The sequence below is a fragment of the Sceloporus occidentalis genome, unplaced genomic scaffold, assembly GCF_023333645.1.
Source record: "Sceloporus occidentalis isolate IW3139 unplaced genomic scaffold, rSceOcc1.0.p SCAF_148, whole genome shotgun sequence".
Classification (NCBI taxonomy): Eukaryota; Metazoa; Chordata; class Lepidosauria; order Squamata; family Phrynosomatidae; genus Sceloporus; species Sceloporus occidentalis.
Window position 1 is genome coordinate 1,148,968 of NW_028317128.1, and position 27,571 is coordinate 1,176,538.

A 27,571-nucleotide genomic window follows, 5' to 3' on the forward strand; every position below is an offset into this window, starting at 1 on the left:
CATGGAACGAGCAGCTGGTACGGCTGCTTGCTATTTGCCCTGATGTCTGGCACTGAAAGGGTTAAGAGGGCTTTAACTTTACAAAGTGAATTTAAGTCCTTGGTGGATCATTTGAGTCAGAGCCGGCCAGACACTCAATAAAACAGACAAACCTCACTAGCCAGATTGAGTGCGGTAGAATCTATCTTGGCAGGGCTTAGAATCTCTGCAGCCCAACTTTTAATATAAAGTTTTCAGGCAGCTGCATATCAGCCGTTTGTATGATTCTCGCTCTGTTATCTGACCCCCGATCTACTAAACCCCCCGACTCCTTATCATACTGCCTGTGTACGGAAAAAATTTTGAGATATTAGAATGACTCAGTCTTAATCGCCTATCCTGACTTTCTGACTAATAAGAGTCTATGGAGGAATGGACTTCATTAGCATTGCCATAAAGCATCAGCTCAGTGTGGTGTTTGTGCCTGAAAGGTCACCCAAAATATCACATGACTGACAGCAATGGCGGCCTCCAGGTCTGCAGATAAAGGGAGTTTATTTGGGTAAAATGAGATAAAATCTGTTTTTTCTTCAGTGTTTTGTATACAGAACTCAAGTATTTTTCTCATTCTGTTTTAGGACAATGGGTTCAACATGAGAGCAAGTCCAAGGTCCAGAAGAACTGCCATGGAGAAGGTCAGATTGGAGTTAATTCCGTTACAGCCTCTCATCAGTTCCCCAGGCTGTAGACATGAGGTCCAAGCCCGTTGTGCTGCATAGCAGGGACTCCAGACCTCAGCTGAGCTCCGCGCCTCTGCCTGACATAGCTCACCGTGTCCCGCTCCCTCCCCGTCCATTCTCTGAACCCACAGACCACACGGGAGAAGGATGAATCTTCATATCCACGGCTTGCTGCTGCTGCTGATGGCCTTCACCCTCTATTCGTCTGCCTACGGACCAGACAAGAGAGCTCAGAAGAAGGGAGATATCATTCTAGGTGGCCTCTTCCCTATTCATTTCGGAGTAGCTTCTAAAGACGAGGATCTAGAATCAAGACCGGAGTCAGTTGAGTGCATCAGGTGAGAAGACCAATAATCCTCATTTCCCATCATTTTCAGGAGCCCTCAGAAATAAAACAAACCTTAAAATCCATTCCCTTCAGGAATCTTCTATATCTCCACAAACGTGATCCATCTCTACAAACAATAGACAAGTTCTAGAATTTTTACTCATTTTATAAGAGAAGACAATAAATTAAAACCAAATGGACCTTTAACTATAGTTTGTTTTTTTTCTCAAAAGGGCCAATTTATTCTTAATAAAATTATTTTTTTTATTTTTCCTCATTTTTTAAACATCGCTACATAATTTTACAGGCAGCCACGTCAGGCAATGTATCTATGTACTGAAAGTAACTCTACCGTGTCTTATGATGTCATCTACCAGATAAATAGTGATGTCATTTTATTGGTTCATTTAGTAGGAAAATAAAAAAAATAAGCAACTTAGGCAGTCATTAGGAATGTCCCCAAGTAAATAATTATTTTTATCCTGAACATTTCAAAGATATTTCACAGTATTGTACAGCGAGAAAACAAATCAGGCTTCACAACGAGTCTATTCTCGGAAGCAGTAGAGGAAGAGGAGGGCGTTCGGAGAGATTGCAATCTACCGACATGACCTTAAATACTTTCAAAGAGGACACGCATAGAGGGTAGTCAGTAACCCAGGGTCTAGGGGATAAAGAGCTGGCTTCAGGAATGCTCCAGGAGTTGGGGTGGAATCCCGATCTTCTCGCCTGTTTCCGCTGAAGCTCTGGTGGGAATAATGATGAGGGTGAAAGCACGTGAAGAATGCCACTAATGGCACCTAAACTCCACAGCACTAACGACCATGGAAACCAAGCCGAGGAGTCAATGATTTTTTTTCCTTTGGAGTTTTCATCGGGTGGAAAGCGCTACTTTTCCGACGGGTGAAAAGTCCTGTGTAGGAAAGGCTCGAGACTCCTGTAAGATTCCGTTGGATTTGTTACTTAGGGTCAGTTTCGACAAGGTGCACCTGAGAAGTTATGATTAATCAAATTAGAAATTATATAATCAAATTAATTATATTTATTAAAAAGAAATAAAATCGTCACCTGGTGCACGCAGCCCAACTTTTCAGAGGCCAACCTCTTTTATATCGAGTCCAGCTTATGAGTTCAGTCAACTTCAAGTCATTGGGAACTCAACTTGGATCAACTCTTTTTCATGACTGAGCAGAGTAGACTACGGAACCCGTAGCTGAAATTATCAGACACAGTACACCCCATAAGGCATCTAATTGAATGCATTAGTGGGGCAGTATTTCCATCTGTACTGTTGCCCATGAGATATTTACACCTCAAATGTGTTCTTGAGTCGCATGATGAAGGATTATATGGTGGTTGATACATTAAGCTCTGGTTTCACCAAATTTGCCAAATTCTATTAGACCTGGTGTTGTCAAGCTAGTATTCCACCGCTAACCAAAACGGAGGGAAGTGCCCCCTTCTTCTCCCACCCATATGTTGGATGAGGTGGGCTCAAAATCTGTTCTTGGGTGTTAAAATGACTTAAAATATAAAGTTTGGGGGAAGGGGTATTTTTGGCTGTTTGTTTGTTTAAACGTTTCAAGTTGCAGCTCACGATGTGTAAGTTCCAAGTAAACGCGCATGAACTAGCAAAATGGAGTCGCATGTCCTCGCGTCAATTTGCAAGTCACTCGTACATTATATACAAATTGCTTTGCAGGGTTCAGTCACATGACTCGAGTTAACCCTTAACTGACAACTTCATTTTTTTAAATAAAAGACAGGAACGGTTTAAAGCCGGGAGAAAAAGACCTCACAATCTGGGGCGCTGGTGTGGATGAATTATTCATAGTTGAGCTCGGAGTTCCGCATGCATTTGACCTTTGCGTGTAATTAGTCGTTGATTCCAAGCTTTGCAGGCATTTATTATCCGTGCTATTATTTCCTTTTTTTTCTAATTTTATAAGACATAAATTAAATGATAAACGTAAAAATATAGGAAGGAAATGTCTAAGAATTCCTGTTCTTGTAGAATTTCCTTCGCAGCTGAATACAATACTTTGTTCTTTTCACCTTGGGCTGTGGTTAGAAGGGTGGAGAGGGAGTAACACTTATATCGGTGTCCTTGGGTGCAAAAACATATGATTTCTTGTTTCCAAAGCAGAAATGTACTTGAAAGAGCTTGGTTTATGAATGAATGTATCCACACGTCTAATAACAAAAGGTTTCTCTTGGCTTTAGGTACAATTTTCGTGGCTTCCGCTGGTTACAGGCCATGATCTTTGCTATAGAAGAAATAAACAACTCTTCCACCCTCCTGCCTAATATTACCCTGGGGTACAGGATTTTCGACACGTGTAACACAGTATCCAAGGCCCTGGAAGCCACGCTCAGCTTCGTGGCTCAGAATAAGATTGATTCGCTGAACTTGGACGATTTCTGTAATTGCTCGGAACATATGCCATCCACGATTGCCGTGGTTGGAGCCACGGGGTCTGGAATATCTACCGCAGTTGCCAATTTGCTTGGTCTGTTTCATATACCCCAGGTAAGGAATATTCACCTGGCCCTACACTGAACTAGTGGACATGCTCTTCATTAAAACGACATCCACTTCTTTCTATCTTCTCTCTTTTTCTCCTTTTCTTATTTGTCTTTCCTCTTTCTCTCTACCTTCTTTCCTCTTGCTCTCCATCTTTCTTATATCTCTACCTCATTTTTTTCTGTCACTATCCCTGTTTCTCCTCTCTCTTCCACCCCCTGTGTCTCTCTACCCTCATTCTTTGTCCCTCTTCTTTCTCTCTCTTCCTCTTTTCCCCTCTTTCTTTTTTTCCTCTATCATTTTCCATCTTTTCTCACTTTCTCTTTTCTTCCACATGTACACTCAGATTGAAATAAACCCTGCCCAGTTTGACTGACAGTTCCCATGGCGACACGGCTATCAATATATATTAGAAAGCCGACATTGATAGGGGATTGTAAATGAAGAACTATACAAATTACCGAAAAGGTGAACCGAGTAATTTTACCAAAATCACCGCAAACAACATGGAGAAATATCAAGCTAGCAACATTGTAATGGAAACACACAAAACTTCTCACATTTTCCCCACCCGGACAGCTAGTATATGACTATTATTTAATGTTATCAGTACGCTCGATTAAATAATAATAATTATATTAGAGTTTTTATTTTGGGTACAACAGAAAATGTCAGCCAGATATATTGTTCCAATAAAGAACAAATCTCAAGTATTTGGGAAAAACTCTATGAAATGTTCTATGTCATGAATTAGGTAACATGAGTAATATTAAATTGCGTTCATTTTGCTAAAAACAGAACAGATATAAATAATCTGATATAAATCAGAAATAAATAACTTAACAAAACAGGAATTGTCTGTCACTGATTAAGGGAGGACGTTACGGGTAATGAGAAAGGGGATAAATAAATCTAAGCCAACATCTCACCAAAAATTAATGATGCCAAAATAGGAAATAACAAATTTTAAAAATGTGAACTCAAATAAGATCAAAACTTTATGTTGTTGGGTGCAAAAACTGATATTTTGTATCAGTCTTAAAGGAGACAGAGCCTTTTGAACTTTGATTACATGATGAGATGGGACCTCTGAGTTCTTTTTGAGACTTTATAGTCCTTTTTAACCCTTTTTGCGACTCTTTAACTTATTCTATGAATACATTGGCACTGGAAGGTGTAAATAACTTTATAATAATTTATTTGATCATTTATTAGATAATAATTTATTTGATAGCTTGAATTTACAGAGGTTCTTTGTGTCCTGAATTTGAAGGAAGTCATCCCTTAAAAATGATTTGCTTTTTTTTTTAACAGACCACAAAACTTTTAAATTTTAGAGTTTAAAACAGACAGAAGGAACTTGCTCGTAATAGAGCTCTAGGAAGTATCTTACCTGTTCCATTCTAGAATGGGGTCTGAATGAAGTAAAAGGTACTGGGCGTAGGCAGGCCCGGACTGGGACAAAAAATAGGCCCAGGCATTTAAGACTGAGCAGCCCATTTTTATTTATTTATTTATTTTTAAAGCCCACCCTTCATGTACCATCTTTGCATTTCCCCAAATCACTTAAACATTCATGATAGACACAAACACTTACTCATTCATTCACACAAATCATTAACACACATTCATTAATGCAGTCTCACAAATCATTCAAGCAATTCATCCACACATTTATTCATTCATTCTTGTACGCATTTACACTACCCCCTCTCCCCATCCCCTTCTTATCTGCCCCTTCTAACTATGTTCCCCCTTATCACTATGTACCCCCTTCCCCATTTCTCAATATGTACCCCCTCTATCTCCCCCTTTCTATCCAACCCCTCTCCCCCCTCTCACTGCACCCCCCTCCCTTACCCTACTTACCTTGTTGCCGGAGTAAGCAGCAACTGTGACCGGGTCCGCCACTCTAGGAGGCCGGGCAGCCCCCACCAGGGCTTAAATGAAAACATCGTTTTGTTTTTTTTTAACTTTATTTAACATCCTCCATGTTAAATAAAGTTAAACAAACTTTATTTAACATGAAGGATAAATAGAGAGGCGGACACGGTCGCAGTTGCTGCGGGCTTAAGGGGCAGGTGCCCCTTATGCCCTGCGTTAATGCGGCCGCATAGGCCCAGTCAGTCCGGTCCTGACTGAGCCTATTTTAAGGTAGGGGCCTGGAGCTGCAGCTCCATCAGCCCCTACGTCAATCCGATGGCCAGTCCGGGCCTGGGCGTAGGTCAGTTTAGGATCAGACTTAATTTATTGTTTATGTGCTCTGTGAAGCAATGATTTTGTTTCATCGAATGGCAGATCATTTTTTTTTTTAGCATTTTTCTGATACATCGCTAATGCGTCGTTTCCCTCCATGTTGCGTAGGTCAGTTATGCCTCGTCGAGTCGTCTTCTAAGCAACAAGAACCAGTATAAGTCGTTCCTTCGTACCATGCCCAACGACGAACATCAAGCTACGGCCATGGCCGACATCATCGAGTACTTCCGCTGGAACTGGGTGGGAACCATAGCTGCAGACGATGATTACGGCCGACCGGGAATTGAGAAGTTTCGGGAAGAAGCCGAGGAGAGGGACATCTGCATCGATTTCAGCGAACTTATCTCTCAGTACACAGAAAAGGAGGAAATCGAAAAAGTGGTAGAGGTCATACAAAACTCAACCGCCAAAGTCATTGTTGTCTTCTCCAGCGGGCCCGACTTGGAGCCGCTCATTAAGGAGATAGTCCGGCGTAACATCACGGGCAGGATTTGGCTCGCGAGCGAAGCTTGGGCGAGCTCGTCGCTGATAGCTATCCCGGAGTATTTCCACGTTATTGGGGGGACCATTGGTTTTGCTCTGAGGGCAGGACAAATCCCGGGATTCAGAGAATTCCTCCAAAACGTGCACCCGAAGATGGCCAACACAAATGGCTTCCTTAAAGAGTTTTGGGAAGAGACTTTTAATTGTTACCTGCCTGGAACCTCTAAAAACCCCTCATTTTCATCTCCGTTCATGAGCAACCATGATGATGCCGCCAGAGTTGGCAACAGCTCATCCTTTCGACTGCCTTGTACCGGCCAAGAAAACATTACAAGCGTTGAGACCCCTTATCTGGATTTCACTCATTTACGGATATCCTACAATGTGTATCTAGCCGTCTACTCCATCGCACATGCCCTGCAAGAAATTTACACGTGCACTCCGGGAAAAGGACTTTTTACTAACGGCTCCTGTGCTGACATTAAAAAAGTCGAAGCGTGGCAGGTAGGTGATTATCTTATGCTAAAGTCTTCTGTTAATATATGTATAAAAAGGACGTTTTGATCCAGAAAATATTCATCCACAGAACTGGAGGTTGCCATTGCTGTCAGTCACGTGATATTTTGGGTGACTTTCCCTGATCAAACACCGCACTGAGCTGATGCTTTATGGCAATTCTAATGAAGTCCATTCCTCCATAGATGTTCATTAGTCAGAGAGTCCAGCTGGGTGATTAAGACTGAGCCATTCTATTGTTTCCCACAAGCAGTATGATAAGGAGTCGGGGGGGGTTGTCTAGTAGATTGGGGCTCAGATAACAGATACAAACAGCTTATATGCAGCTGCCTGAAAACATTATTAAAAAGAAAACTTATTTTTTTATCCAATATTAGAAACAAAAAATATAGGTAGGAGTTGACCATTAAAATAACTGATCGCACACACATGGTAAAAATATTGACATTTACATTTATGGGTGTTTTGCAAACATAAATAAAATTGTATTTCTCTTTTGCATTTCTCATATATATCTATAGAGCTTAGATTTTCAGTTTTTATGAAACTCCGGTGTAAAGAACTCGATATGGTGCAGTCCCCAAAACAGCCAAGAGAATGCTGTCTCCAAACTCTACATTTTCTCCCTAAAGGGATTCATATTTTTTGATAGATGTGGCAAAAAAATCAACATACTCCAATAATTGATGATTAGCGGGAAAGATTTAGGAATGCAGCAGCCAAAGTCCTGTAAGGATCAATAATATAATTCCAGATTGGCTTTAAATAAGGCGTAAAGTCTCATCCTTCCTCTCGGTCTAGACAGACTATGTTGGCTATGTTGTGTATATTTAGCAGGGTGGATACAACCATCCGTACTACACGTATGGGGCGGTTAATGTACAGTAAATACATTAATCGGTCTCACTGTTGCCTCAGAAATATTAAAAGCCGCTATTCAGTCTTTACAGCAGGAAAAACAGGCAGACTAGACGGGCCGGATGGGGCCGCCATAAAATGCATTATGCGCTGGGAAAAAGTAATTGCGCCTTTACTGATTTCTTCTATTTTTGCTTATTTGTCACATTTAAATTTTCGTATCATCCAACTGATTTTAGTATAAGAAAAAGATAACCCGAGTAACACAAAATGCAGCCTTTAATTACGATCACCCAGGACAAAAAGTAATTGCCCCCCTAAAACCTAATAGCTTCTTGTGCCACATTGAGTCTTTTAATCGCTGGGGAGGAAATTTGGGTTCAAGTCAGGACTTTGACTCGGCGTCCAAAACGTTTATTTTGTTGGTTTTGAGCGGTTGAGAGGCGGACTTGCTTGTGTGCTTCTGATCATCGTCCTGCTGCAGAACCCAACTGCGCTGGAGCTTTAGGTCGTTAACTGACGGCCGGACGTTCTCCTTCAGGATTTTCAGGTAGAATTCCTGGTTCTAACAAGTCCCCCGGATCCTAAAACACCAAAGCAGCCTCAGACCCTGAGACAACCAGCACCCTGCTTGACAGTTGGTATGATGTTCTGATTGTGGAATGCTTTACGCCGGATGTAACTGGATCCATGTCTCCCCAAAAGCTCCCCTTGTGACTCATCAGTCCACAGAATATTATGCCAGGTCAAGTTATTTTTTGGCAAATGTGAGACGAGTCTTTGCGTTCTTTTTGGTCAGCGGTGGTTTTCGCCTCCCTTCTCGCCCACGGACGCCATTTTTGCGCAGTCTCTTATGGTGCAATCATGAAACCCAACCTTAACCGAGGCACGTGGGGCCGGCAGTTCTTTACGCGTTAATCTGGGATCTTTTCTGACCTCCTGGGTTAGACGCCGATGCCCTCTTGGAGGAATTTTGGACGGCGGTGACTGTTGGGCAGGTTCTACGCTGTTCCAAGTCTTCTCCATTCGTGGTTAATGGCTCTCACCGGGGTTCGCTGGAGTCCAAGAGCCTTAGAAATGTCTTTGTAACCCTTTCCAGACTGATAAATGTCAATGACTGTTTCTCGTCTGTTCTGTAGATCATTTGCTGCTTTTTGAGACCTTTTAGCCGACTTCATTTTGTGAGACGGGTTCTATTAAATTGCTGATTAGATTCAGGAGAGCCGATAGTAAATACCCTGGAAGTTTCTAGTGAACTGGAACCCAATTATCAATTAAATTTGGTTAATTTAGTAACTAAGGGGGCAATTACTTTTTTATGTAGGGCTAGGTAGGGTTGGATAGCTCTTTTTCCTTCTGTATGTAAAATCATCAATTACAAACTGCATTTTGTGTTACTCGGGTTATACCTGTTTATAAGAAAATTAGTTGGTGACCTGAAACATTTAAGTGTGACAAATATGCAAAAATAAAAGAAATTGTGTGGCGTTTGCATGCATGCGCGTGAGCATACGTGTTATTGTAGAATTGGGCAAACCGTTGTATCTCTATAGTGTGGGTGTCAGGGTGTGTATATGAGCGTACTGTGTTGAGTGTGTTACTGTATGGAGTTAGCGAGAGAATATGTGTGTGGATGTAAGTGTACGGTGTTAGCGTGAGTGTGTGTGTATGTAAACCTATGCTCACCCCTGCTTTCACAGGCCCCTAATTGGCTGAAAACCCTATCTAAGGCAGGAGCAACAGAAGCATAAGGTGTGCATATAGGAGGTTCATAAGGCGGAGAAAGGGTGGGATATGGGTGGAGCAGTGGGATGGACGGGGGCGGGCTGATGGGGGTCTGCACTGGTCCCCAATATTTAGCATTTAACCTCTGGTGCATGTAGTTATCACTCGGCACATGGAATCACCCCGTCTCGAGGTGCATTTCCCATTGGTTTCATCGTTTTGTAATTAATTCAGCGTTCTAACACCGTAACAATGACATTAAATTATTAATATTATCGATACACTAATTCCTATTATTAATGACATCAATTATCCCTTGTTATTGCTGTGGCATTTGTGGATCACAACTGACCAGAGTTAAGGCATTCTCAGTAAGCTAGGCCGACTGAGCTTAGTGGGAGTTGTAGTTTCCTGCGGAACGACTGCTCTATTCTTATTCATATCTGATCTTTGAAATGGCCAGTGAAGAAAATTTAACAAAATCACTCATTGCCTAATTTCTCAGCTTCTAGAAAAGAGGGGCATCAGGGGATGAAAAGGGAGCGTGGGGTTTGGGAGAGGGACTGGGTAAACAAAACAGGGGTAGTTGTCAGGGCCGATAAACTATGATTAGATTTTATATCACATCCATTTCATGTAAATCCTTGCTTTTAAGAAATAATTAATTTCCAAGTAAATGAAACATTAATAGATTGGCTTCTTCCTGTGTTTATGAACCCTGAGTGTTATTAATCCTCTGAGTTCTTCCGTAGCCCGAATATCGTCCGGCGGTAGCAGAAAGGCCTGTTAATTAGTGCACAAACACATCACGGGGGTATTCAGACGGGGCTATGACACACAGTGAGGGTATCACATGGCTCTACCGCCCTAAAAGCCCCATCATGTGTATAGAAATCTCTATAGCAATAACCCCCAGCGCTGTATACGGTAATATTACCCCGTGCTGTATACAGTAATATAACCCCCAGCTCTGTATACGGTAATATTACCCCGTGCTGTATACAGTAATATAACCCCCAGCGCTGTATACGGTAATATTACCCCGTGCTGTATACAGTAATATAACCCCCAGCACTGTATACAGTAATATAACCCCCCAGTGCTGTATACAGTAATATAACCCCCCAGTGCTGTATACAGTAATATAACCCGCAGTGCTGTATACAGTAATATAACCCCCCAGCGCTGTATACAGTAATATATCCCCCAGCGCTGTATACAGTAATATAACCCCCAGCACTGTATACAGTAATATAACCCCCAGCGCTGTATACAGTAATATAACCCCCAGCGCTGTATACAGTAATATAACCCCCTGCGCTGTATACAGAAATATAACCCCCAGCGCTGTATACAGTAATATAACCCCCAGCGCTGTATACAGTAATATAACCCCCAGCGCTGTATACAGTAATATAACCCCCAGCGCTGTATACAGTAATATAACCCCCCAGCGCTGCATACAGTAATATAACCCCCCAGTGCTGTATACAGTAATATAACCCCCAGCACTGTATACAGTAATATAACCCTCAGACCTCCCCCGGGTTAGCCCCCCCATATTAAATTTTTTTACAAAAGATCATGGCATTTGTTAGATCTTTGTTAGATCAGGTTTGATCAACTGTTTTTTTCGTTAGCTCTACTCTAAAATAGGCAATATTAACAATCTTTTTTAGGGGGGGCTAACCCGTAGCCAGCCCCCCCTCAACAAAAATTTCAACAAAATGTTACTGATTATGATAGCTCTACGTTAGATCAGGTTTGATCAGACAAAATTTTTGTTAGATCTAGTCTAATTACTGAGATATTGCATATTTAATGAGGGGGGCTGGCCCCCCCTCAACTGAAATTTGGATTTTTTTTAATGGATCTTGGTAGATATTCGCTTGCCATAGAGTTACCGAGCTCCCATTAGGATTTCCCTAAAATAACATTTTAAAAAAAATTATTAGTTACATCCCCTGTCGGTCTCTTCTCGCTCCCAGCCCCCCTCTCTTCTCTCCCCCTTGTCTCTCTCTCCCATCACTTCTCCTTCTTCTCTCCCATCCTCCCTCTCTTCTCTTCCCAGTCTCTCTCCCATTCCCTCTTCTTTCTCTCACCCATTCCCCTCTCCCTTCTCTCCCTCCTCTTTCACCTCTCTCCCTTCTTTCTTCCATCCCTCCTCTCCCACTCTTCTTCCATCCCCTCCCATCCCCCTCTCTCCCTTGTCTCTTCCATCCCCTCTTCTCTCCCTCCCATCCCCTCTCTCTCCCCCCTCTCCCATTCTCTTCTCTCTCCATATCTCTCTCCCCTTCCACCTCTCTCCCTTCTTTCTTCCATCCCCTCCTCTCCCTCCTCTCTCCCCTCTCTCTCTCCCCTCCCCTCCCTCTCCCATCTCTATCTCCCCTCCCCTTCTCTCTCTCCCATCTCATCTTTCTCTCATTCCTTCTCTCTCCTCTCTCCCTCGCCTTTCTCTCCCACCCCCTCCCTCTCTTCTCCCGAACGGGACATATAGAAATCCCTGTTTTTCCTGATTATTTTTATCCTGCGAACCGTTCTCCTTCACGTGGAAGATCAGATTTCTGAATTGTGATATCTTTCAAAAAATGAAACTAACAGAAAGCCTCTGTTACAGGGTCACCGTACCCAAGGCTGGGTCCCCCTGTTTGAGGGCTCAGGAATCACCAGTCAGTCCCTCATACGGATCGCACTCAGCTATCCACGGATCATCCAGACCACCATTCGTAGTAAACCAAGAAGAACTCTCTTTATTACAAACACACAGAACTTACCGTATTTGCTCGATTATAAGACGAGGTTTTTTTCAGCGCAAATGCTCTGAAAAATACCCCTCGTCTTCTAATCGGGGTCGTCTTCTAATCAGACCTCAAATAGAGTCTGATTAGGAGACTAAGATCCAGATCCCCCGCACCGCTGCAGGGGACCTGGATCCTCCTGTCTCACCCCCCCCCATCATACACACTTACCGGTGCTTCCTGCTGTATTGCCGGGGCAGCGGGTTGACGTCTACGCGATCCGCGTAGACAACGTCCGCTGCAGCCGGAAGGAGGTGTGGCTAGCAGCGGGGGTTGTCTGCGTCCGTCGCGTAGACCTTCCCCGACTGTCAGAGATCTCTGATCTCTGACAGCCGGGGAAAGTATACGCGACGGACGCATACAAACCCCCGCTGCCAACTCCACCTCCTTCCGGCTGCAGCAGAAGGCGACGTCAACCCGCTGCCCCGGCTGGAAGCACCGGTAAGAGAGGGCTGAGAGAGGAGAGAGGAGAGGGGAGGGGGGGGAGAGAGTGTGTGTGTGTGTGTTAGTTAAATGGGGGCATAGGGCATTTCTGGAGTGGCGTTAAGGGGGCATTTAATAGAGCACTCTGCCTCCTGAAATGCCTTATACCTCCCTATATGCCACTCTGCCCCATAATATGCCTTTTAACCCCCTAAATGCCAGAGTGGCATATAGGGGTATAAGGCATTTCTGGAGGCAGAGTGCTCTATACAATGCCTTTTAACTCCCTTAATGCCACTCTGCCTCCTGAAATGCCTTATACCTCCCTATATGCCACTCTGCCCCATAATATGCATTTTAACCCCCTAAATGCCAGAATGGGATATAGGGGTATAAGGCATTTCTGGAGGCAGAGTGGCATATAGGGGGTCAAAAGGCATACCATGGGGCACAGTGGCATATAGAGGGTTAAAAGGCATATCATGGGCCACATGTGCGTAACTGGGGGACAGGCTGGAAAATACAAGAAATAAAAACAAAAAAAATATTTTTCTCAATCATAGCTTTTATAAAAAAAAATAGTTTACATGAATTAACATTTACTGGTAAAACTTTTTTCCTTTAGGGTCGTCTTATATTCAGGCTTTTTCTTTTTTCCTAAGTTAATATTCAGATTTTGGGGGGTCGTCTTATAATCAGGGTCGTCTTATAATCGAGCAAATACGGTATATACAATCTCAATGCAATGTGTACCGAACCCAACCCCCAATCCCATCACTCCCATCCCATCACAAATCCCATCAGTATACAGGGGATGTATCAGGTGAGGGGATTACAGAATACAATGGGTGTTACAGGGTCACCGTACCCAAGGCTGGGTACCCCTGTTATATATTATATACAATCTCAATGCAATGTGTACCGAAGGCTGGGTACCCCTGTTATATACTTATATACAATCTCAATGCAATGTGTACCGAACCCAACCCCCAATCCCATCAGCCACATCCCATCACAAATCCCATCAGTATACAGGGGATGTATCAGGTGAGGGGATTACAGAATACAATGGGTTCCCCCACCTGTGTTATCCCCCCTGTAGTGCGGGTGCCGTCTGGGCAGACAGGGCTGTGTTGGCTGATTAAGAGCCCCAGCCAGATTATAGGATCGTCTCTTTGAAGGCTGGGGCTGAATCCACATCAGTCTCTGGGCCGGTTACACAATAAACACAATATAATATATTACCGGGTCACAGTATACAGAACCGGACACAAAAGTGCTCCGTGACCCAGCTAAACTTCATATGACACATGAGCCAGCTAGCCTGGCCCTGTCACAGATCTCCCCCTTGACCAACGGTCCGGCAGACCAGGCAGATCCACACGGGTCTGCTGCAGGCTGTCCGAGTGGACAAAGTTCAAAGGTGCAGGCCTTAGTTCATGGCCCCCTTTGTCAGAATCATCCATTGAAGGTGGGCCAGGGCCCTGGTTGCCCAAAAGGATAGTCAGTAGTCCTCTGTGAATTGGAGGACGGTCCCAGCTCAGCCGGGGGCACATGGCTATCCCCCTCACCGGGGTAACAGGGGCACGTGGGGACTCTTGCTCCCTAGTCTTGGGAACTGAGTCTGGGGCAGCTGCCAGGCCAGGGTGGTTGCATGGAAGGAAAACCCTGCTGATCGGGCCGGGGGCACTCGGGGAACCAGGGAAACACGTAGAGGTAGTAAGCGAGGCCTCTACCGGGACACAGGAGTGACCTAGGGGACACTCTGGGACAGGAACAGGTGCCCTTACAGGGTTATTGGGCGAGCTAAGCAGCTCTGCGGGGTACTCAGGGGACCCAGGGGAATACTCCGGGGCAGGGACAGGTGCCAATACTGGACCACCGGGAGGGTTAAGCAGACCCTCGATCTTCCTCTCTGGGACAAGTGCCTCTGCCTGGGCACGGGGAGAGTCAGAGGAACACTCTGGGACAGTGACATGGGCTTCTAGGAGGACACTTCGGGAACCAGGGATCACTTCGGAGAACACAGGGATAGGAACCAGGGCCTGCGCCAGGCTACTGAGAGGACCCAGGGAACTCGGCAGCCCCTCTGGCGTCCTCGCTAGGTTAGGGAACGGTGCCTCTACCGGGTCACCGGGGACTTCAGTGGGAACCTCTGGGGCAGTGACCCGGACTTCTCCCAGGACACTCGGGAAATCAGGGGGACAATCTGGGGCCCTGGCTTCTACGAGCATAGATAAGGGTTTGGTGAGGGGGATTGTGCCACTTACTCGGGCGGTGGGGACAGTCATCTCTTCTGCCGGGGTAGAGCAGCCAGGGTTGTTGGTGGGGACTTGGGTCGGAGCTTTTGGCTTCCTCCTCCGCTTCATTTTGCTGGCGAGGACCTCGGTTCTTCTCACCAGGGCAGGGGCCGAGGAGTAGGTGAAGAGGACCTCGGTCCCACTCCCGCAAGTTGTAGTACCATGCTCCCAGTCTCCTTGTAACTCCTGGAGCTCCACTCTCCGCAGCAATTCTTTATAGTCCCTCTCGAGCTGCCATTCCTCTTGGACCAGGCAATCCATAACAGCCTCCAGCTCGGGGGGAATAGCATAAACCAGGACTTCTGCACGGTTGTCCCAGATTGTATCCCTGCGGTACTGGCAGGGGCTTCCGAAGGACGAGTCAAATTGGAAGGCATCATATATCAGTCCTGGGTCGACGGGGCTATACAGCATCAGAGGGTCGCTGTGGTCTTCACCTGCTAACTGCTGGGAGAATCCCTGGTAGCGGCTGTGGAGGTCGAGCTCTGCATATATGAGACCCCTCAATTCGTCTTCCCACTCCGGCAACGGGTTGTCCCCCAGGAGTGGAACTCGTATATCCCACATTGTCCAGTACTGTGCCCAGTACGTTTCAAAGTGGGGATGGGAGAAATCATCCCTCCAGTCTGCAGGCGCAGACTCTAACTGCCATTGCTGGTGTTCCAGCTCACACACCTCGGCTGTAACCCGGTCTCTCTCATCCTCTGGTTCTCGGAAGGGTTGGATATCCTGGTATGATATTGTGGGGGTCTGTTCCCCTAGTCTGGGAGATACAGACCCACTCTGGCTCAGTTCCCGGTGACACATTTCAATCACCGTCATCACTTGCTCCGATGTAGCCCCTCCTGGGTACAGGGATAGGTGCCATAGAATGTTCTTTTGTAGAGCACTCAGTCCGAGGCTCTCCTCTGGGGCATCCTGGTGCCGGTCCATCTCTCTGCAGTCCGCAATCAGAGTAGCCTTTCCTTTGCTACAAACCTCCAGGAGCTCTCTCGGTGTCTCTCGTCTGCAATCCCAGTTGGTGGTTTGGATTTCACCCAAGTCGTGGGATTCATCCCACCGCTGCCACCAATGTTACAGGGTCACCGTACCCAAGGCTGGGTACCCCTGTTTGAGGGCTGAGGAATCACCAGTCAGTCCCTCATACGGATCGCACTCAGCTATCCACGGATCATCCAGACCACCATTCGTAGCAAACCAAGAAGAACTCTCTTTATTACAAACACACAGAACTTATATACAATCTCAATGCAATGTGTACCGAACCCAACCCCCAATCCCATCAGCCACATCCCATCACAAATCCCATCAGTATACAGGGGATGTATCAGGTGAGGGGATTACAGAATACAATGGGTTCCCCCACCTGTGTTATCCCCCCTGTAGTGCGGGGGCCGTCTGGGCAGACAGGGCTGTGCTGGCTGATTAAGAGCCCCAGCCAGATTATAGGATCGTCTCTTTGAAGGCTGGGGCTGAATCCACATCAGTCTCTGGGCCGGTTACACAATAAACACAATATAATATATTACCGGGTCACAGTATACAGAACCGGACACAAAAGTGCTCCGTGACCCGGCTAAACTTCATATGACACCTGAGCCAGCTAGCCTGGCCCTGTCACAGCCTCTCTACGCTATTCTCATAAAAAAAGCTGTTCCGGGCAGAGCTTTAATCTTTTAATAATGTAAAGTGATGTATTGCGCTAATTACTGTACGCAGTCAAGTTACAGAGTATAGGGGCCCATGGGGAGGAAAGAGGCTTTAGCTAAACATAGAAACAACATGACTGTAGCCTCGGGGCTACTGCGCGACCCAATAAAAGTGCATTAAAGGTTTCTTGTCACACTCCAAGGTGACAGGATGTCTGAACACGCAATAAAATGTATATTATTCATACAGCCGGGACATGCTAAGGGCCGAGACACAGTACAGGGGACACCAAGGGGTCATGGTTAACTGTTCATATGCCAGAGTCGCGGACCTTCTGTGGCAGACTCTAGATTGTAAGCTCCTTTGAGCAAGTATATATCAGATCCACTGAAGTGCCTGCTGATTCCTTGATTACACGTGAGTGCAACTGATGCATAATACCACTCAAGGCTTCTATAGAATACTACACTATATATATATATGTGTGTGTATATATATATATATATATACGATGTCAAAAAATAGAGTATTGCAGAGTATGCGGTGATACCTTTTTTATTGGACTAACATAATATTAAAAAGACAAGCTTTCGAGAGTTATCCTCCCTTCATCAGGTCTGAAGCAATACTAATCATCATGATAGAGGTTACAACTTAAAACAAGTGATGGTATAAGGGGGGGGGGGTTGAGTGGGGTGTCGTAAATAATAGGTCTGGAGGTGAGAAATGCAGAGAGGTAGAGAGATAACCCAGGGACAGAATAAATAAACTTAGGGAACCAATAACCACAGTAAAACATCAAAGATAACAGCAATTAGACATTGGATGTTTAGATGAAGTTCATATGAAGTTCTGGTAGTGTGTAAGGAAACCAGAATCCACATTAAGTCCCTCTTTTATGGTGTTAAAATGTGTAATCATTTTCATCTCAAATGTTTTTCTTTCCTGAGAGTCTCTGAAATTTCCTTTGAGTACTTTAATTTTTAGGTTTTGGGTGGAGTGATTGTTCTGTGTGAAATGATGTCCTACCGGGGTGCGATATTTTTCTTCCTCGTGGTTTTTGATGGCGCTTCGGTGCAGGTTCATTCTAAGGTGCAGCTTAAGCCCCGTTTCTCCAATGTAGCCCCCTTTGTCACATGCAGAGCATTGTATGATGTACACCCCGTTCGCCGATGTACATGAGTAAGAATCTTTGATGCTGTATGTTTTGTTGTTGTGACTGGCTGTGTTGCTGTCACATATATGTTGGCGGAGTTTGCAGCGGGATTTGTTGCATGGTACGGTGCCATTCTGTGTATGCTCCTGTTCTGGGGCCAGTTTGCTGCGCACTAATCTTTTCCTCAGGTTTGGTGGTTGTTTGAATGCCAGTATTGGGGGCTGAGGGAATATTTTTTTCAGTATGGGGTCTTCTGAGAATATCGGCTGTAGGTCTTTAATAATTTTGCGGATTTCCTCAAGAGTTGGGTTGTAGGTAACTACCAGAGGGATCCTGCTTGTGTTATCCTTTTTTTTGTATTCTAGAAGCCTTTCCCGTGGTGTTCTTACAGCAGATCTAATTTTTTTGGATATAGTTTTTTCCTTGTAGCCCTTCTTCTGAAATGACTCTGCCAGCGCGCCCAGGTGTTTGTCTCTGTCCTGAGTGTCAGAGCAGATACGCTGGTATCTGATGGCTTGGCTGTAAATGACACCTTGTTTAGTGCGCTTGGGATGAAAGCTTGAATTGTGAAGGTAGCTGTACCTGTCTGTGCGTTTTCTATACACGGAAGAGTGAAGAAAGCCAGAGGTGACGGTGATGGCGCAGTCCAGGAAGCTCACACTGTGTTTTGAGAAATTCATTTAAAGTTTTATAGATGGGTGGAATGAATTGAAAGATTCGTGGAATTTTAAAAGGTTTTCTTCTCCTTCTGTCCATATTATGAAGATGTCGTCGATGTAACGGTAATAATTATGCGGTTTGTGGGGGTGCGTGGCTAGGAATCTCTGTTCCAAGTCAGCCATGAAAAGGTTGGCATATTGCGGTGACATTTTGGTGCCCATGGCTGTCCCGGTCATTTGTAGGTAGTTAGTGTCATAGAACTTGAAATAGTTGTGTGTCAGTATGAATTCTATGAGCTTGGCGATGGTTTCACTATCATATTTTTGTGTGGCATTGCTGGAGGAGAGGAATTTGATGCAGGCCTCAATACCATCTTTATGGGGGATGTTGCTATATAAAGACTCCACATCCATGGTTGCAAGTATTGTATTGGCAGGAAGGTTACTAACTTGGCTCAGTTTATTGAGAAAATCAGTGGTGTCCTGCATAAAGCTCTCAGTGCTGATAACTAGGGGCTTAAGAATGTTTTCTATAAGGCCAGATATAGATTCGGTAAGAGTTCCCATACCTGTAATAATGGGCCGTCCTGGGTTGCCTGGCTTGTGGATTTTGGGCAGCATGTAGAAAGGGCCTATTTGAGGATTTGAAGGCACAAGATTTTCCAATTCTTGTTGCATGTTTTTTGAGAAGGATCTGATATATGTTCTTTTGTTTTTTGCTTCTATGAATTTGTGAGCATTTGCTGGAAGTCTCTAAGATCTTCATTATATAGTGAAGACATATATAAGATCCTTTAGTGCCTGCTAACCTTGGTTACTTGTGAGTGCAATCGGTATATAAAAATACCACAATATATATATATATATATGTATATTTTTATTATTATTTTTTTTTACTCATTTTTTCATAATTTTTTTACATTTATTATTTTTGGGGTCTATTTCAGACTGAAAAGTCAGATACATTGACAGTTTTTATTTATTTATCATTTTCTATACTTTGTTGTCGCATGAACCACTTTTTGTTTGTTTATTCTTATGCTGTAATAAGGGGTTGCAGAGGTTCGCATTGCAGCTAGTGGGAGGGTACAGCGCTGTGTATGTTATTTTCCTTTCTTAAATAATAAGTGTTGCACACAAAAGCGGGCAGAATGTCGGCAAAAAGATTATGGATTATGGTAACGTGGCGTTCTCTGAATATATGAAACATAGGAACAGAAAAAAAAAATAATTCCCTTAACAGTAGATTATTTAAGGTGGATCCCCCCGACATTTGTTTATTCCTATGATCAGATTAAAAATACATTATATTGCCCTTTAAACAAGTTGTAGTTTTTGCCCCACTATATAATGTTTTCAGGCAGCTGCATTAGCATCGCCATAAAGCATCAGCTCGTTGACAGCAACGGCGGCTCCAGATCTGCAGCTAAAGGGAGTTTATTGGCACAAAATGAGATAAAACCAGATTTTTGTCACCAACCGACATTACTGTATACAGCGCTGGGGGGTTATATTACTGTATACAGCACTGGGGGGTTATATTACTGTATACAGCGCTGGGGGGGTTATATTACTGTATACAGCGCTGGGGGTTATATTACTGTATACAGCGCTGGGGGGTTATATTACTGTATACAGTGCTGGGGGTTATATTACTGTATACAGCGCTGGGGGGTTATATTACTGTATACAGCGCTGGGGGGTTATATTACTGTATACAGCACTGGGGGGTTATATTACTGTATACAGCGCTGGGGGGGTTATATTACTGTATACAGCGCTGGGGGTTATATTACTGTATACAGCGCTGGGGGGTTATATTACTGTATACAGTGCTGGGGGTTATATTACTGTATACAGCGCTGGGGGGTTATATTACTGTATACAGCGCTGGGGGGTTATATTACTGTATACAGTGCTGGGGGTTATATTACTGTATACAGCGCTGGGGGGTTATATTACTGTATACAGCGCTGGGGGGTTATATTACTGTATACAGCACTGGGGGGTTATATTACTGTATACAGTGCTGGGGGGGTTATATTACTGTATACAGTGCTGGGGGTTATATTACTGTATACAGCGCTGGGGGGTTATATTACTGTATACAGTGCTGGGGGTTATATTACTGTATACAGCGCTGGGGGGTTATATTACTGTATACAGCGCTGGGGGGTTATATTACTGTATACAGCACTGGGGGGTTATATTACTGTATACAGCGCTGGGGGGGTTATATTACTGTATACAGCGCTGGGGGTTATATTACTGTATACAGCGCTGGGGGGTTATATTACTGTATACAGCGCTGGGGGGTATATTACTGTATACAGCGCTGGGGGTTATATTACTGTATACAGTGCTGGGGGTTATATTACTGTATACAGTGCTGGGGGGTTATATTACTGTATACAGCGCTGGGGGTTATATTACTGTATACAGCACTGGGGGGTTATATTACTGTATACAGTGCTGGGGGTTATATTACTGTATACAGCGCTGGGGGGGTTATATTACTGTATACAGCGCGGGGGTTATATTACTGTATACAGCGCTGAGGGTTATATTACTGTATACAGCGCTGAGGGTTATATTACTGTATACAGCGCTGAGGGTTATATTACTGTATACAGCGCGGGGGGTTATATTACTGTATACAGCGCTGGGGGGGTTATATTACTGTATACAGCGCTGGGGGGTTATATTACTGTATACAGCGTGGGGGGTTATATTACTGTATACAGCGCTGGGGGGGTTATATTACTGTATACAGCGCTGGGGGGTTATATTACTGTATACAGCGCTGGGGGGGTTATATTACTGTATACAGCGCTGGGGGGTTATATTACTGTATACAGCGTGGGGGGTTATATTACTGTATACAGCGCTGGGGGGTTATATTACTGTATACAGCGCTGGGGGGGTTATATTACTGTATACAGCGCTGGGGGGGTTATATTACTGTATACAGCGCTGGGGGTTATATTATTGTATACAGTGCTGGGGGTTATATTACTGTATACAGCACTGGGGGGGTTATATTACTGTATACAGCGCTGGGGTATATTACTGTATACAGCGCTGGGGGTTATATTACTGTATACAGTGCTGGGGGGTTATATTACTGTATACAGCGCTGGGGGGTTATATTACTGTATACAGCGCGGGGGGTTATATTACTGTATACAGCGCTGGGGGGTTATATTACTGTATACAGCGCTGGGGGGTTATATTACTGTATACAGCGCTGGGGGGTTATATTACTGTATACAGCGCTGGGGGTTATATTACTGTATACAGCACGGGGGGGTTATATTACTGTATACAGCGCTGGGGTATATTACTGTATACAGCGCTGGGGGTTATATTACTGTATACAGTGCTGGGGGGTTATATCACTGTATACAGCGCGGGGGGTTATTACTGTATACAGCGCTGGGGGGTTATATTACTGTATACAGCGCTGGGGGGTTATATTACGGTATACAGCTCTGGGGGTTATATTACTGTATACAGCGCTGGGGGTTATATTACTGTATACAGTGCTGGGGGTTATATTACTGTATACAGCACTGGGGGTTATATTACTGTATACAGCGCTGGGGGTTATATTACTGTATACAGCGCTGGGGGGTTATATTACTGTATACAGTGCTGGGGTTATATTACTGTATACAGCGCTGGGGGGTTATATTACTGTATACAGCGCGGGGGGGTTATTACGGTATACAGCGCTGGGGGGGTTATTACGGTATACAGCGCTGGGGGGGTTATTACTGTATACAGTGCTGGGGCGTTGTTGCTGTATACCGCACTGGGGGGGTTATTATTGTATGCAGTGACTTCCACAACAGAAAAGTTGTTTTTTGAAAAATGTAATTACCGGTATTAAACACTTTTGATGAGAATGAGATGCGTAGAATAGTAAGGTACTATATAAAGCAATAAATAATATTAATAGTAAGTACGTGTCTTTGTAGCAGAATTAATGTACCCTTATCGCTCTAGGTGTTGAAACATCTGCGGCACCTCAATTTCACCAATAACATAGGGGAGCAGGTGGACTTCAACGAATTCGGAGACCTCATTGGAAATTATACCATCGTCAACTGGCACTTGTCGGACGAGGACGGCTCCGTGGTGTTTGAAGACATTGGCCATTACAACGTGTACTCCAAGAATGGCGAGCGCCTCTTCATCAACGAAAGCAAAGTCCTATGGAGTGGATTCTCCAGGGAGGTGAGTGGCTGCAGGGTAGGTAAGAATTCTTGGAAAGGGTAACCTCCATTTGGGTTAAATCTATGGATATTTAGAGTATTCCATAAAGAAACCAAGAAAGAAAGCCTGGGGGTCAAAATACTTCTTTGGCCAAAAAACATTTTTTTTGTAATGTTTCTGAAGGAGGTAAAATAGAAAAAGGAAAAAAAATGTAAAGGAACAATTAGTCAAACTAAGAGTTTGAAACTTTTTTTGGCAAAAAGAAAAAAAATCCCAATATACCTCCGAATGACCCCCCCGTTAAGTCATTTCCCCCGCTGTTCGCAGGTTCCGTTTTCCAACTGCAGCCGAATCTGCCAGGAAGGTACGAGGAAGGGGATCATCGAAGGGGAGCCCACCTGCTGCTTTGAATGTGTGGACTGTCCTGATGGCGAATACACCGATGAGACAGGTACCCCATCCATCAGCATGCGCTACGGGATTTCCTGGCTATATAAAACAATCATAGTGATAATAATAATAATAATAATAATAATAATAATAATAATGTGCTCAATGGTCTTATCGTATTTTTAAGCTACAACGGATAAATGGTGCTTATAGCAGATAAGCCTGGCTTCTTTTAGGGAAAAACCTTGCAAGGGTTGCAGTTGAAGGACATCAGTGCCTCTCCGTGTGCTCCCCAGCTTGCATCAAACATTAGTGTCCATGGGCCATGAGTGAGAAAGCGAGGAACCTAAGATAAGTTACATATATGTAACACATAGCCCCCCACACTTCAGGTCAGGGGAGAGCCTTGTGTAAGTAGTGTCTGGGTGCACTATTTCTTTGGGACCCCCCTCCCTAATTAACACACACGCACACATACTAACATGCAAACTCACTCTAACACCAACTCTCACACTTACACATACACACACACACCATGTGATACTACTAACTAAAGGCTCACCCCTGACACACACTTATGCTAACCTCCACACACATGCTGACATCACATGCTAACATACAGCATATGCTGACGCACACACATGCTGACGCACACACATGCTAACACCAATCACTAACACACATGTATTCTTATATAGTATCATGCACATAAACTAACACATACACTAACACATGCCCTCTCCACCACCGTACAGTAACTCACACACGTGCTAACACAATGCAGTAACACACTCTCACGCTAACACTATACGCTTACACAAACATGCACGCACTCCCTCTCCAGCCATCGGTACAGATTGTCAGCTCCCCCTCCCCTCATAAGAACCTGTTTTCAATGTAGATTTCAATGTGCAAACGGGCGCTCTGCGGCCGCTACTACCACAGGGAAATGTTATGCACGTTGTGGACCTTGTCGGACGCCTGAGGGGTGTGCATCGTGTGTGTGTTCGGCCAGTGGGCACACTTATGCCATTTAGCGGCCACTGGTCTTAAAGTGCCGTACCTGCATTTTCCTTCACATAAGTGCAATTTAAATAGGATTTTAAAAAAACGTGCACAGTGTCTTCCAACACCAGCTTATTTCTGAGTCGGACTCCAGTTACCCCACACGCACACACACACACACACACACACGCTTTTCATTTGTTTAGTGCCCGCACAATTCATTTCTAAGGAGAGGGCCCCCTCTAGTGGTAGATGTGGAGGATTACACCTGATCTAATAACTAATTCGCTAGAGGATACGTTATTTATAGAGAGAAAATATTATTATATTATACAAAATTTGACCAACATTAAGAGATTGCCTTTTTTTGCAGAGAGGACATATTTCAGAATAATAATTAGATATGTTAGTATTTGTCTGGATAGTGGTCAGGCGCTATAATATATTTTGGCTAGTGCAAACAAAAAATTATATCATGAAAAGATGCTGCAAACACTAAAGGTATAACCCCCTATACCAAAGAAACAGAATAGAAAATATATAGTGTTTTTTTTGGGGGGGGTTGCGCAACACTTTATATATTTTCTATTCAGATATGTTAGTATTGCTACAGGATGAGAGGGAATATGAAATATTTAAATTCCTAAAAGCGATTTAATACAAGATGGAAGATTATTTCAAAAGGAGGAGAAAGGTTAGGACAAGATGCCATAACCTAAACCTAGAGGGTTAGAGGGAGTGGAAGGAAGTTTTTATGTTACCGAGAGGGTGGTAGATAAGTGGAACAGCCTCCTAGCGGAAATGGTAGAAATGTCTAACACCGTTCTTTTATTTTGCAGACGCTAGCGCATGTGAAAAGTGCCCCCCGGATTACTGGTCCAGTAAGAACCACACAATTTGCATCGCAAAGCAAATCGAGTTTCTTTCCTGGACAGAACCATTCGGAATCGCCCTCACCATGTTTGCTGTCCTGGGGATCTGCCTCACGTCCTTCGTTCTTGGCGTCTTTATAAAATTCGGCAACACGCCCATCGTGAAGGCCACGAACCGAGAGCTCTCTTACCTCCTGCTTTTCTCCTTGCTTTGCTGCTTCTCCAGCTCTTTGTTTTTTATAGGAGAGCCTCAGAACTGGACGTGCCGGTTAAGACAACCGGCTTTTGGCATCAGCTTTGTCTTGTGCATCTCATGCATCCTCGTGAAGACCAACCGCATCCTCCTCGTGTTCGAGGCAAAGATTCCTACGAGTTTTCACCGCAAATGGTGGGGACTGAACCTCCAGTTTCTCTTGGTTTTCTTGTGCACCTTCGTGCAAATCGTGACGTGCATCATATGGCTGTACACGGCGCCGCCAGAGAGCTACAAGAACCAGTTCATAGACGACGAGATCATATTCATCACATGTAACGAAGGTTCTTTGATGGCTTTGGGGTTTCTGATTGGCTACACCTGTCTTTTGGCTGCTATATGTTTTTTCTTTGCTTTCAAAGCCAGGAAACTACCGGAGAACTTCAATGAAGCCAAGTTTATCACGTTTAGCATGCTCATATTTTTCATCGTCTGGATATCCTTCATCCCGGCGTACGCAAGCACTTACGGAAAGTTCGTGTCTGCCGTTGAGGTGATCGCTATCTTGGCTTCGAGCTTCGGGTTGTTGGCTTGCATCTTTTTCAACAAAGTCTACATCATCCTATTCAAACCCTCCAGAAACACTATCGAGGAGGTCCGATGCAGCACCGTTGCTCATGCTTTTAAGGTGGCCGCTAGGGCTACGTTGCGACGAAGCAACGTGTCTCACAAGAAGTCCAATAGCCTCGGAGGCTCTGCGGGTTCCACGCCGTCATCTTCAATAAGCAGCAAAAGCAACCACGAGGAACACTTTTCAACCGGGGAACGAGCTAGGGGTTGCAAACAGAAAGTCAGCTTTGGAAGTGGAACAGTCACATTGTCTCTGAGTTTCGATGACCCTCAAAGGAATGCTGTCTCCAATAAAGTCACAAAGCCCAAAAATCCTTTGGAAGGCAAGAACAGCGACGACAGCCTGATGAGGCAAAAAGCTTTGCTCCCGCTGCAGAACAGCGACGTCGGGAGTGAGTCGAGCTTCAGAACGGCCTCAAACATAGATGAATCGGGATCGCAGGAGTCGGTCAACGATCGACTGGATAACCAAAGCATGGAGTCGCGGGCGCCAAAGCAGGCGGAGAACGTAAAAAACGCAGTGGATGGAGTTATTACAGAAAATATGGTCAACTCATAATTATTACATGTCTATGTACCATACTAACCATTTCCAAGCATGGCGGAGATACATGGAAGCAGATAGGAGCGGCTAAAACGTCCAAAAGACTCTCTGCGACGGTCCTGGAAGTTCTTGGAGCTAATTCACTTAAAAACAAAGAGTAGATATTTGATTGTATGCTAGGTTCTAGAATATAAAAGGTACAACACAGAAACTAAAAATGACAAACTTTGACCAATTAAATGAATTCATTTTTAAAATGCATATGGAATGTGTTGGATTACTGATACTTTTCCTTAAAGAAAAAAAAAATTCTTTGTTCCTCTGTTTCTCTTCCCTGGTGGATACTTTGTGGATCTTTCCTTAAGACGGCCAGTATTCCCACTTGTGGTTGTTTTTTTTTTAGTCTTTTTGTTCTTAAACGGTGAAAAATGTGCTGTTGTTTTTGTGACTTCCTTCAACTTTCCATCTGTTTGTAGCAGCCGTAAAATACATTCTGCTGACTTTGTAAATGCTGCTTTAATGATGTACAGATTGTGCTCAGAATGTTATCTATAGCAAATTTGAGATTGTACCGGTAACCTGAACGAGACCCTTTTTTGGGGGGGGGGTGGAGGGGGGATGGTCTCGGGGCATTGGGGCAAATAGAGAAGGCAGATTATTTTGCCAAAACATTTAAGGGGGTGATCGTGCCTATCATGTAGTCTGCCAAGTTGTGTATAATTATTACTCTAGTCAGTGATTATTAAATAAAAACATTTCATAATAATACTATATTATATACTATAATATTATTAACCGTTTACTTGTGCCCTTGGTAACTGTTTGCTTCTTGTAACTGAAAGTTTTGTATTTTGAGTCGGTGCCCCCCCCCCACCCCACCAAACTGATGTCTCCAGAGATCATAAATATTATAACACAGGCTGTGGGGAAATGAAACCATTATATGGTCTATGGATCCCAGTATAACCAAACAAGGTACATTAATAAAACACATCACGTTAGCGTAATAATAAAATATTAACCCCCAACTGCCCAATTTGTCACCCCTCCATTTAAGATCTGATCTCAAGTTACATCATGGTAGACTCCGATTTACATGATATCGTCTTCTCATCATTATGGTTTGGGGCCAAATACAAATATTTTGGATGTTATGTGTAATCTATTCCATTCTACCATGACATTAACTGTCTTATGTTAAGCTAGACACTTAAATGTATACTGTACCGTTTAATGGACCGCATACACTGTTATAATACAGCTAATTAACCGTTGTCTGCAGGGGCATTTCTAAAAGGAAAAAAGGTCAGGAACGTAAGCAAAT

At 44.1% G+C, this 27,571-nt stretch overlaps 1 protein-coding gene across 1 annotated transcript; it reads left to right on the forward strand.

The window, feature by feature from the left end:
- The first annotated feature begins 866 nt into the window (after positions 1-866).
- Positions 867-26,262, forward strand: LOC149280722 (extracellular calcium-sensing receptor-like). Its single transcript, XM_089500131.1, has 6 exons — positions 867-1,057; positions 3,271-3,577; positions 5,936-6,814; positions 22,404-22,634; positions 22,941-23,064; positions 24,848-26,262. Exons 1-6 carry the CDS (start codon positions 867-869, stop codon positions 26,260-26,262), a joined length of 3,147 nt encoding a protein of 1,048 aa, XP_089356257.1.
- The last annotated feature ends 1,309 nt before the right edge of the window (positions 26,263-27,571 follow it).

What these genes read in the sequence shown, in the direction of transcription:
- LOC149280722 (XM_089500131.1), top strand. Translation starts at nt 867, where the DNA reads ATGAATCTTCATATCCACGGCTTGCTGCTGCTGCTGATGGCCTTCACC. An exon ending in GTCTGTTTCATATACCCCAG is followed by an intron (nt 3,578 to 5,935) that starts GTAAGGAATATT and finishes CATGTTGCGTAG; the next exon opens with GTCAGTTATGCCTCGTCGAG. An exon ending in GGAGTGGATTCTCCAGGGAG is followed by an intron (nt 22,635 to 22,940) that starts GTGAGTGGCTGC and finishes CGCTGTTCGCAG; the next exon opens with GTTCCGTTTTCCAACTGCAG.